The sequence below is a fragment of the Crotalus tigris genome, unplaced genomic scaffold, assembly GCF_016545835.1.
Source record: "Crotalus tigris isolate CLP2741 ecotype Arizona unplaced genomic scaffold, ASM1654583v1 scf7180000017598.18339901613:2243638, whole genome shotgun sequence".
NCBI classification, from domain to species: Eukaryota; Metazoa; Chordata; class Lepidosauria; order Squamata; family Viperidae; genus Crotalus; species Crotalus tigris.
In genome coordinates this window covers 953,755-966,717 of record NW_024096502.1, presented here as the reverse complement: position 1 = coordinate 966,717, position 12,963 = coordinate 953,755, and the positions used below count along the sequence as shown (strand labels likewise).

General features: G+C 40.0%; 1 protein-coding gene across 36 annotated transcripts in view; it reads right to left on the bottom strand.

Annotated features, from left to right (window-relative positions):
* Positions 1–12,963, bottom strand: part of ANK3 (ankyrin 3) — a 338,705-nt gene that overhangs the window by 174,174 nt on the left and 151,568 nt on the right. The window contains exon 1 of one of the 36 annotated variants that reach the window (XM_039366354.1): positions 11,367–11,563. The exons of the other annotated variants lie outside the window; for them this stretch is intronic. Coding sequence (XP_039222288.1) covers positions 11,367–11,450 — 84 coding nt within the window. The 5' untranslated portion in view covers positions 11,451–11,563. Of the gene's footprint in view, positions 1–11,366; positions 11,564–12,963 lie in introns of those variants that run through there. 36 annotated transcript variants of the gene reach the window in all.

The following is a 12,963-nucleotide window of genomic DNA, read 5'->3' as shown; positions in this document are numbered from 1 at the left end:
ACCATCTCACTTCGTATCACAGTGCCTGCCATGCTCCATTAACACCTAGCCCAGACCTCAGGAAAATGCCAAGTCTTCAAGGCCAGGATCATCCCAGCTCTGAGATGAGAACAAAGAAAACAAACAAAGACATCTTATATTGAGACAAACTTATTTTAACAGTTTACTATGCAGACAGCATAGCCAACTATCGCAGGCCAGACATAATTTTGATAAATGAACTCGCTGGACTCACTACTCTGATAAAATGCTCCAACATTTATTTTATATCGCAAATTCTAACTCACGTGTCAACTCCTGAAACTAACTTCTATTTACAAGAGCTAACAAAATGCCCACTATTTTAATGCCCAGGAGTCTACAAGGACGCAAAACCTGCAGATTATACGATCCTGAAATTGTGGACTTTTTTTTTATTTTTTATTTTTATTTATGAGACTTATATACCGCTTTAAGTGCAAGCACTCTCTAAGCGGTGTACACCAGTAAGCAATGTATATATATATTTACATTGCCCCCAACAATCTGGGTCCTCATTTTACCTACCCCGGAAGGATGGAAGGCTGAGTCAACCTTGAGCCGGTGAGATTTGAACCGCTGACCTGCTGAACACAGTCAGCTAAAGTGGCCTGCAGTACTGCACTCTAACTGCTGCGCCACCTCGACTTTCCGAAACAAGTCTTTTTGTTTAAAATACCCAAAGAATAAAAACATGAAAACATGAGCATCTAAGGTATCACTTTATGAAATGACCCACAGGTGAAATGCTATGTGTTTGCCACCCAACAGCCAGGATCTATATCACAAGAATTTTCTCACCTAAGTATCTTGAATGTACATCTGATCTTTGTCCTTGACTAAATTAAGAAAGAAGACTCCTGCGAGTCCCCTGGACTGCAAGGTGATCAAACTGGTCAGTCCTAGAGGAGATCAACCCCGACTGCTCTTTAGAAGGCCAGATCCTGAAGTTGAAACTCAAGTACTTTGGCCACCTAATGAGAAGGAAGGACTCCCTGGAGGAGAGACTAATACTGGGAAAGATGGAGGGCAAGAGAAGAAGGGGACGACAGAGAATGGGGTGGCAGGATGGAGTCACTGAACTATTAGGTGTGAGCAATGGACTCCAGAAGATGTTAGAGGACAGGAAGGCCTGGAGGAACATTGTCCATGGGGTCACGATGGGTTGGACATGACTTTGCAACTAACAACAAAATTAAGAAAAAGGAGCAGGCACATTTCAATGCTTTGGGTCAGAGGACCACTGAATTATATCATTTATCCCCAACTCCCTGCTCCATTTTTTCCCCCTCCAGAACCGCACACTTATAGGAACATCACAATAAAAAGATCTTTAAAAAAAACACAACTCTGCATGCTTAAGGCACGTGGCAAAAGACTCCCAATTCTAGCTAACCATCCCATGGAACAATCTTTCTTGCCTTCTACTTAAAGGTCCCAGCCCTATCAAATTATATGCAACCAGATACCAAATTTTAAAAATCATCTACCGTCATAAATTCTGGGGGATATCCATTGCTTTAAACCTCTTGCTCAAGATTTGTGCAACACTGAAGTGTTCTGGAAATGTTTTAAGAGAGGCCTCCCACAGTTGATCGGGAAAGTGGAACGATTTATATTCAGATGTTGTGGTGGTGGTTATATAAAAAAGTAACTGGTGTGTTTCACCATGAAGAAATGAGACACAGTTCTTTCTCCACTCAACATTGTTACAAAGTAAAAATACTCTGTTGCAAGAAGACTTGAGAGTTGTGTAGAATTTAAAACACACACACACAAAAATTGACCATTTGGGCAAATGCCTGAGCGTAAGAACAGCCACGGAGCTTGCAAAATTCCTTTGTTCAAGCAATTTCACAAAGTCCATGCTTGCATGCAGCAACCTTTTTATACCGTATTCTGCATCTCTCCTGACTTAAAGCACCTTCATCAAAGACCGCCAGGAACAAGGAAGAGAAAAAGAAAAAAAAACTGAATGACTAATTCATCATTTTTTGCAAATCTACACAGCTGCTTTGAAAACAGCCTTTGGGCTCCCGAGTTTTAGGCCAATCGGATCCCATCATGCAGTGAAACCCACAACAAGCCATGACGATGCATACACAACACACGTGTGGAGTCAGCTTTATGCAAATCCCTCCCTTTGTGTCCCAGCTTCTGATTCTAGTTCCTAAATCACGATATTCCTGTTATGGTATTATGCCACACATTTGGTTGGAAACTGATCAAAGAGAGAAGCAACCTGGAATTAAGGAGAAAGTTCCTGACAGTGAGGACAATCAGCCAGTGGAACAACCTGCCTCCAGAAATTGTGGGCGCTCCATCACTGGAGGTTTTTAAGAAGAGACTGGACAGTCACCTGTCTGAAATGGTAAAGGGTCTCCTGCTTGAGTGAGGGGCTGAACTAGAAGACCTCCAAGGTCCCTTCCAGCTCCTATCCTATCCTATGCTATGCTATCCTATCCTATTCTATCACAGATTTTATTTCACAGGGAATCTCAATTTTCCCCAAAATAAAAAAGCTTAATGACATCTCAAAGAAGAATTCCAAATGGAAAAATTCAGCTGGAGAAAACACAGATGGAGAGACAGAGAGGGGGAGAGAGGGAGAGAGGGAGGAAGAGGGAGAGAGGGAGAGAGAGGGGGAGAGAGAGAGGGAGAGGGAGAGAGAGGGAGGGAGGGAGGGACAGACAGACAGAGACAGAGAGAGACCAGAGAGAGAGAGAGAGGGAGGGGGAGAGAGAGAGAGAGAGGGAGAGAGGGAGAGAGAGAGAGAGAGAGAGGGAGGGAGAGGGAGAGAGGGAGAGAGGGGGGGGAGAGGGAGAGAGGGAGAGAGAGAGAGAGAGAGAGAGAGAGAGAGAGAGAGAGAGAGAGAGAGAGAGAGAGAGAGAGAGACCTTTCCTAGAGGACCCCCAAGAGAATGTGAGCATTGCCCAAGTCATCTATAGCATCTCTTGATTCTGGACAGAGTTTAGTATGATTGATCTTCACTCTCCTGCCACAAATCCAGTATGTTCCTCAGTAATAACCATAATAATGTGAGTTCTCAGCTGGCAATACCCGCCATGGTAGGTAGGCTCATAAACAAGGTTTTTTTTTTCCTTAAGCCTCTCACTCTATGAACCTATTCTTCCAGCGCATTAGACAATCCCTTTTGGTTGACAGCTCATATTTTCTTCCTAACTGAGGTGAGTGGGGGCCCGGCCTGGGTTTTCTATTTAAGAGAGATCTACATTTGAGTCTTCCCTGAGCGTTTGTTGCTGGCTCTCAGAGTCTGCCGGAAAGGCAGGCTAGAAACACCTGCAGTAACAAAACCACTCCTCTATTACTAATCCAGCCAAGCACAGACATCGCTTCTACCACCACACTAGGGTGACATGTCTTTCCTGAAATACTCCACTACTGCTGTATAGCATGGTACATGATGCATCACACTACAGAAGAGACACTTTCTATCTTGCTATTGTCTCATTCCCTCCCACACCAAAGGCCTTCACAGTTGCTCTTTCTCTTGAAAGGGATTACGTCACGCACATGCAATAAATGTGCCTTGCCAGCTATATTTCTCAGCCAGCTGCTTGGGGAACATGCTTCTCAGCTCACGTGAATCACGGGCAAAGTTTATCTTCTATTTCCTTTTGAAATGGTACTTCTGCATTTTATTTTATTATTTTATTTTATTATTTTATTTTATTTATTTTATTATTTTATTTTATTATTTTATTTTATTTATTTTATTATTTTATTTTTTATTTTATTTTATTTATTTTATTATTTTATTTTATTATTTTATTTTATTATATTTTATTTTATTTTATTTATTATTATTTTTTATTTTATTAATTTATTTTATTATTTTATTATATTATATTTATTTTATTTTATTTATTATTATTTTTATTTTATTAATTTATTTTATTATTTTATTTTATTATTTTATTATTATTTTTTATTTTATTTATTTATTTTATTATTTTATTTTATTTATTTTATTCTATTATTTTATTTATTTTATTTTATTATTCTATTATTTTATTATTATTATTTTATTTTATTTTAATATTATTTTTTTATTATTTTTTCCATTCAGTTGTGTCCAATTCTCAAGTCTGCCTGGACAAATCTCTGCATTTTCCCAGGCAAGGGTTTTTCAGAAGTGGTTTGCCATTGCCTCCTTCCTAGGGCTGAAAGGAAGGGACTGGCCCAAGATCATCATCATCATCATCATCATCATCATCAAGTTGGAAGGGACCTTGGAGGTCATCTAGTCCAACTCCCTGCTCAGGCAGGAAACCCTATACCATTTCAGACAAATGGCTGTCCAGTCTCTTCTTAAAAACTTCCAGTGTTGGAGCGTTCACAGCTTCTGGAGGCAGGTTATTCCACTGGTTAATTGTTCTAACTGTCAGGAAGTTTCTCCTTAGTTCTAAGTTGCTTCTCTCCTTGATTAGTTTCCACCCGTTGCTTCTTGTCCTGCCTTCAGGCACTTTGGAGAATAGCTTGACTCCCTCTTCTTTGGGGCAGCCCCTGAGATACTGGAACACTGCTATCCTGTCCCCCCTCGTCCTTCTCTTCATTAAACTAGACATACCCAATTCCAGCAGCCGTTCCTTATATGCTTTAGCTTCCAGTCCCCTAATCAACAACCTAAAATCTAAATTATCCTATTCCCCTCCTATCAGGGAGATCACAAATTATGTAAAATGCTGCTGGGAAAGCAAAACACCTCCTTCAGATCAACAAACCTGGGGAAAGCAGGAATGTATTTTCTCCTTTACTCCGCAATTTGGACATATCTAATAAATAAGTCCCCAGATGTATTCCAGGCAGGCAGCCAAGAAGGGCCTCTGCTTGTTTATCAGCTCTGCAGTTGACATACAGAATCTTCCAGCCAAATATAGAATTATTCACTTCAGTGATATTGCAAGTTGTTCTGAGGGAAAAGAACAAACAGCCCCCGAATTCATGGCAATTCATGCATTACGTCAGCCCTCCCCACCCCAGCTGGGGACGGTTTCGGATCTCCTCCATGGACCCTGCAGTAGAAACAATCTGAGCTGTGGTCCAAGATCTCCGGAGGGCACCAGGCTGAGGGTATTTGGTGTGCCTGTGATTACACAAAGAAGATTTTATTAATGTCACCTTCTCCAGATGAAGCCTTAGGATATTAGCCTTGCCTTGCCTTTGTCGGTTGTACTTCCTCATTCCTGAAATGGGGAGCTACTTTTGTCTCTTTGTTTCTTGATAACAGTCACTCCAGAGGCAACTTTGGAACTATCTCACCACCAGTAGTAGGCTAATATCTGCCCAGTCTTCCATCTTAAGAAACAGCCACTCAGATTATCATAACAGATAATAGAATAACAGAGTTATGGAGCACCCGTGACTTCTGGAGGCAGGTTGTTCCACTGATTAATTGTTCTAACTCTCAGGAAATTTCTCCTTAGTTCTAGGTTGCTTTTCTCTTTCTCTTCCATCCCATGACCCTTCCAGCTAAGTCTCAGTCTGTCTGTCTGTCTCTCTCTCTCTCTGTGTGTGTGTGTGTGTGTGTCCCTCCCTCCCTCTCTCTCCCTTCCTCCCTTTCTCTCTCTCTCTGTGTAACTTTCTGCCCTATAAAAAGGTCACTTGCTCAATTTTGCAGACCTGCAAAAGGAGACATCCTGAGCAGAGGGTTGGACTAGATGACCTCCAAGGTCTCTTTCTTCTTCTTCTTCTTCTTCTTCTTCTTCTTCTTCTTCTTCTTCTTCTTCTTCTTCTTCTTCTTCTTCTTCTTCTTCTTCTTCTTCTTCTTCTTCTTCTTCTTCTTCTTCTTCTTCTTCTTCTTCCTCTTCCTCTTCTTCTTCTTCTTCCTCTTCTTCTTCTTCTCCTCCTCCTCCTCCTCCTCTTCTTCCTCTTCCTCTTCCTCTTCTTCTTCTTCTTCTCCTCCTCCTCCTTCTCCTTATCATCATCATCATTATCATTATTATTATTATTATTATTATTTTATGGCAACGCTCTTTCTTTCTTAGGGCAAATCTAGCTGTATTTGTTTCTTGAGATATGATATAATTGAAGCACATCATTATTTTGTACACACACACACGCGATGCGATGCCCAAAGTATCCAGATCTAGCACACTATACCTAGCAATTTCTGCCCAAGTATGAGATGTTGAATATTAGAAGTAACGGCACCCTTAAAAAAAAAAGTACGTTTATACCATAATCAATGACAAGAATCACAGAAATGGATCAAAAGCTAGGATTTCTATCTAAGTTTTGAAAATGTTTCAGATTGGTGTTTTTTAAAAAAAAAAAACAAAAACAAAAACCCAAATCATTAAGTTTGTCTCAGGCCTTTGAAGCAGACCAAATTAAAAAACAGACACTACAAGAAAAAACACGACTGCCTGTTTTCTCTTTACTCTCTCTTACACCAAAGAAAGTCAAAGTGGAACAATCTTGAGGTTCTTTCTCACAGTTTCCTGGACTAGGTTCACGATTTATTAATGGTCACTGCATATTATTTGCAAGATCATCTCACTACTTCTCTGTAGTTTGCATTTTTTAAAATTTTGATTACATGTTTTGATCACAAAACTTGTTTAATCTGACGCAGAATTTTCCAAAGTGATGACATTAAGATAGATATAACTTCCGAGCACATTATATGGTTTAAATATCATATTTATTGTATACCATTATAGCCATCTTATTCTATTTGTTAGGTAAGTTTCTATAGATGTATTTATTTAAATGTAGCTTTGCATACAGAAAAAACAGAACAGAGAATTGGTATAAATATATCCATGTTCTACACATACTTTGATTTATCTTTTCTAACAAATTTTTTCTGCTGATCTATGGAGCATCCTCAAAATGGTTCTTTAAAAAGCATCCTAAGAAGCTCTCATTTTGAAATTTGCTCAGCGGAAAGAGAGCAGAGAACCTGACAAGACAGAGGGAAAGAGAAGAGCAACAATTTAGCCAGAGGAATTAGGCTAAATACCAGTGGGCCTGCTCAACATGGGTGTGGCAAAATCTTAAGGAGAGAATAAAGGCAGCATCATACATCACAGCAATAATGATTGGCTGACGTTTTCTATATATTTCAAAACTTTTCAAAATGTTAAGTTATATCCCCACTTCCCTGCCTTGTGCAATACACTATTTTCAACAACAGCAAAAAGAACACAAACTTCTGATTTGGACATCCAGAGAACTCCCAGATTCAGCGTCAGCCTTCAATCCAATCTTAATAACAACAAACCTCAATCAAGGCCAAAGGACTGTACAGGAGTGTGTGCGCACCAGAAGTGCAAAGCACAAGTACAGGAAACACCTGTTAACACTTTAAAGGAGAGCAACTCTTCCCAGGACTGCCAAGCAATATCAAGAGGCTGCAGGATATCGTTCCAGGACTCCCCTCTTCACCCATTTGTCTTTAAAGATGTGTTGGAAGAAAAGTCTTCATCGTGGTTCATCCAAGCTGGCAATAAACATGGCAACTGCTTTGGGAAGAAGGTTGTAGTTTATTGGAGAGGAGAGCCAGACAGGAAGATGGTTCTGGCAGCAAGTGAAGTGAAAAAAAGGGCTGAGCGCATATAGGAAGTAGGTTTTTATACCCTCTTGAGCCTTTTGTTTGGAGTTGTTCCTGTGACATGAACTTTGACCTGAGTCTGAGTGTGCCTTTCTGGTATTCTGATGGTGGTGGGTTAATCCTATTAAGTCCCAAGGGTCATATCCTGCTTCCCTGGGGCTGGGCTGATGACTCTTAGAGTTTGTGTGGGGTATGTAGATTTTAGGTCTTTTGTCTTTTTAATCTTCCAGCTGGGGGTCTGCAACCTTCCTGGATTTACATCTGCATTTGTACAGCGTTGGTTTCTGCTTGGGGGAGGGAGACCTGGGGCTAGTAAGAAAACTGGGCATGCTTTTCTGCCTCTTTAAGAGCCTTTGAGGAAATATATTTTTCTGCCCTTTTAATATTTCCTTCTCTGGGGGAGGGCTGACTTCCCACAGATGATTCACTTTCTGCCTGGCTATTGGGAAGTAAATCTTTTTACATCTTCTCCAAAAACTTTGCTAGTTCCAAATAGGTTTGCAAACAGAACGTTATTCTACCAAGAAACAAAAAAGTGTTCTATGCAGGAAAAAATGTACCGGCTAAATAAAATAATATCGGAGCTTCTGCCTCTGCATAAAATCATACATACACAAGGTCAATTCACCCAAGCAGGAAAACTGCATTGCCAGAACCTATGTAAAATTCACTGTGTCCCATCTCCTTGAGGCCAAAACTTGTAATAATCACAAGAGTAAAGACATTTAAACAGAAGGAGGCTTGAGTACAAATCCTAACAAGATCATAGACTGAGTAGAGCCATAGTACAAAGTCTGCAATGAGAATTAAACAATGTTGAGGAAAGGGCAGAGGAGGGTCTGCAGGGTGTGGGGTGGGGAAGGTCAAGAGGGTGGCACTGGCACTGCATCACACGTAAATGATGAGTGAAGTTTGATCCTAACGTTTTGGACCACACCACATACACAACCATGAAAGAACACTACTCAATAGTAGTAACTGTGAGAGGGACCTTGGAATCCTAGTAGACAATCACCTAAATATGAGCCAGCAGTGTGCTGCAGCTACCAAAAAAGCCAACACAATGATAGGCTGCATTAACAGAGGGATAGAATCAAGATCACGTGAAGTATTAATACCACTCTACATTGCCTTGGTAAGGCCACACTTGGAATACTGCATCCAGTTTTGGTCACCACGATGTAAAAAAGATGTTGAGACTCTAGAAAGAGTACAGAGAAGAGCAACAAAGATGATTAGGGGACTGGAGGCTAAAACATATAAGGAACGGTTGCTAGAATTGGGTATGTCTAGTTTAACGAAGAGAAGGACGAGGGGGGACATGATAACAGTGTTCCAATATCTCAGGGGCTGCCACAAAGAAGAGGGAGTCAAGCTATTCTCCAAAGCACCTGAAGGCAGGACAAGAAGCAACGGGTGGAAACTAATCAAGGAGAGAAGCAACCTAGAACTAAGGAGAAACTTCCTGACAGTGAGAACAATTAATCAGTGGAACAGCTTGCCTCCAGAAGCAGTAAATGCTCCAACACTGGAAGTTTTTAAGAAGAGACTGGACAGCCATTTGTCCGAAATGGTGTAGGGTTTCCTGCCTGAGCAGGGGGTTGGACTAGATGACCTCCAAGGTCCCTTCCAACTTTACTACTATTATTATTACTATTACTTCTACTGACTCAAATTAGATGTAATCGGAGTAGTTAGGCAGTCTCTCTGAACGCAATGGAGCCATGAAAAAGAGAAGTCCATGCATCGATAGTGTTAGCATGTAAGTTCCTCATATGCAGCTTATGTATTACAAAACGACAACAGCATCATGAGGAACGCATTAAACAACTGACCCAACTTTGGGGCCCTCAAAGGTTTCTGCCTCCCAAAAGGGGAAAATTGTGCTTCCTTGTAACTCAAAGATCTGAATTATCCATCCGACATTTTTACTCTAGAAGTAAGGCTTTGAGGTATGAAGACAACATGTACATGTGCCTTTAATTCACTGGTGCACATCAAATGAGAGAACACTGGAAAAGGACAGGTTGCAACGTTCAAAGAGACCTTTTCATCTTCTTAAATCTGAAGGTTCCTAACAGCATCCCCTTATTTATCTGAAGACAGGTTCTCTCACACTTTCACTTGAAGACCCCCATTAACAAGGCTTCTGTCAACTCCTGATGCCTATTGACTAGCCTAAAAGGGCTCTCCACCCTTTAAGCCCATCAGTTCAATCTTGATCTAAATGGGATGATTCTCAGAGTCAATATTTTAGTTCTTCTCCCTTTGAGCAGAAAATATTAAGCTAATGGCTTTCAAATCTGAGGCTTTCCTTGGAGCTAAACCCTTTATTTAGGGAACGATTGCCTTTAAATTGAGCTGCCTGCCTTTCAACTGGCTAATTGCCTTTTTCTTCCTCTTTCAACTGATTCCCTTGGCTACCATCCTCTTTGACAGCTCACTAGATTCTTTTCACTTTGTTATGAATATTTTACTGCAAAAGTTACTGCAACTTAAAAATACAAACCAGCAAAGAACTTTGGATAGCCTATAGAATTAGAAGAGGGGCAAAAACTATGGGATAGAAATATTAAATTAACTAAAGCAGTGCCCTATAAAGAAAACTTGTATAAAATGTTTTACAGATGGCATATGACACCAGTGAGATTAGCAAAAATGTTTAAAAATACCTCAAATAATTGTTGGAAATGTAAACAAAGGCCAGGTACTTATTATCACATCTGGTGGACATGCCCTAAAGCAAAAAGGGTTTGGGTTAAAATACATTTATGGTTGGAGAAGATGACTAAAAAACAAATAGATTTTAAACCAGAATTGTTTTTGTTAGGAATAATAGGAGCTAACTATGAGAAGGAGAGCGGAGATCTAATATTACATGTATTAACAGCAGCAAGAATTGTATTTGCCCAATATTGGAAAAATGAAAACTTACCAACTGAAGAAGTATTAATCAAGAAAATTCTAGAGTGCTCAGAAATGGATAGATTGACTTTAGAGATTAAAGAGAAAGAAAATTCAGTTTACTTTAGAACATGGGATAATTTTTATCAATGGCTAGAAAAATGAGTCAGAGAGGAAGGAATGTGATATGTAATTTTGAATACATATCAGTAAGAAGAACGTCATGGAATGATTAATTAATACTGCTTATGATAACTAACCATAGCTATTACTGTTAATCTATTACTGTATCTATTACTGTTATTTAAATATATGTACCCAGACAATATGCTGTTTGCTAAATATTGAAAATGTTACCTGGAGAAACCCCAGCCCCAACCCCAACCTAAACCCTAATCCCAACTCTGACCCTATTCTATCCCTAACCCTATAAAAACTAATAATTAAAAAAAAAACCAGCCTGTATATTTAAAAAGTAGTTTTGAACAAAGACCACACACATTAATCAGATCTACATTATCCTACAACAGTCAGGATCCAATTCCATGTGCATCTTGGTGTATTTCCAAAGACACCCTTGACTTTCATAAAAGACTCTGGTGCTTCCATGCAAGGGAGAGAGAGTCGTACTCTGCCTAAAATGGAAGCTCTTCCGACATCTTGCTAAGCCCGGCCATTCTCTGTAGCTGCGCATCATTTTCACCGCAGGATGCCAAGCCCATGTTATAAGAACCATGAAGACTTTTGCCTCAGGCTCATAATTGCAATCTCACAACAAATATTTGTTTCATTCTCTTTTTCCCCTCCACCCTGATGCCAAGAGGGAATGGCAAACAAAGGACCATAACACTTTAAGCTCACTCACCAGACGGCCCACCGTAAAGCAAATTATCTTCACAAAGAACGGCACAGTAGCTGTCCCTGCATGTGCATGTTTTAGGACACACATATTATGGAACACCTAGCGTGTCTCCACCGGGGCAGGGGATGCAAAGCTTGGAAAAGCAATCACTGAGAACCACCCGAGAGTCCAGATGGATCGTTACAGCACATGGTTTACGCTTGTCTGGGTTAATAAAGCAGCCAATTATGGAGTAGCATAATTTTACTTTGTTCAGGGCGACACGTTATCACAAAGGCTCTCCTTCCTTCCTGTGAATATTTCTCACCGTTTGTCAGTTTTTTTAGACGCTGCGTGAGAGCTACAGCTAGCCAAATGGAAGAGATCATTTAGATGAGGGTTAAATAATTAATAATTTTAAAAACAACAACAACAGCAATCTGATTCTGTGTGGCTGCGTGGTGTGCCCAGTGAAGGTGGTGAGAGAAGAGGCACCATCCTTTGTCTGATTACTGAGAGGACAAAATGATGTTAAGTTTTACCTCTGAGGAAATTATGGTGTGGGTTTCGGGCCGGCTATGTAACTCAGGTGGAATGGAACCATGACAGTAGACGTGAAAATTAAGGATATGTTTTGTCAAAGTGGGTGGGTGGGTTGACTCTAATCAGGGCTGTGATCATGGCTAATTGTTCATTAATTCCACCATGTCATTTGTTCATAGATTACAACCTCTGCGTAATGATTGTGTATTGGTTTTCCTCTCCCCTGGGGTGAGAGTGTGGAAGGAAAAGGCAGGAGAGGATCTGGTACTTTAATGGCCTTTTGGTTAGTGTTGAAAATAGCAGTGATACATGATGAATTTTTTTCTGAAGACTGAGTCAGGTTGCATTAAAGCAGTGGTTCTCAGATATCGTCGCAGGATGGAAGCAGTTCCTAGTAAGGCCGCCTTTTGCAACTGACTAATAGCGAATTTGTCAATGCCAATGGTGTTCAAGTGGTGCTCCAGTTGTTTTGGGATTGAGCCCAAGGAGCCTATGACTATTGGTACTACCCTTGCTTGCTTTTGCCACAGTCTTTCTATTTCTATTTGTAGGTCTTATTATTATTATTATTATATTACAACTACTAAATTTATCTATTGAGTGATAAGAATCTTTTGGAAGGCAAAACATCTACACCTATGTCTAGTCCTGAATTTTTCATGTATGGATCTGTTTCCTCTGTGTTTGAAAATTGAATTTTGGGCATGCAGAGCCTAGCAGTTTGCAACTATGCCATTGGGCTCTGAAATGAAATGAATTGTGCTCCGGCCACGAAAAATATCAATAACGTATTCATGCTGCCACGGATGCTCTGTAAGAAATACACCAGGAAGAGTATTTAAACATAAAGTTTTCTGTTTAAGATTTTATTCAAATAAATGTTCTCAAAGTTTAATATACTTCCCACTGACAAATATGAGAAATGCTGTGTCTGCAAGGTTGCCTAGCAATCCGCAAGGCAAAGAAAAATAAAAGTAGGGATGAATGAGTTGTCTAGTAAATTGTGAGTTGAGACATTCTGACTCAAGCCCGAATTCAAGCAAAATAATCAAAATATGAGGATTGATAGGAGCCCCAT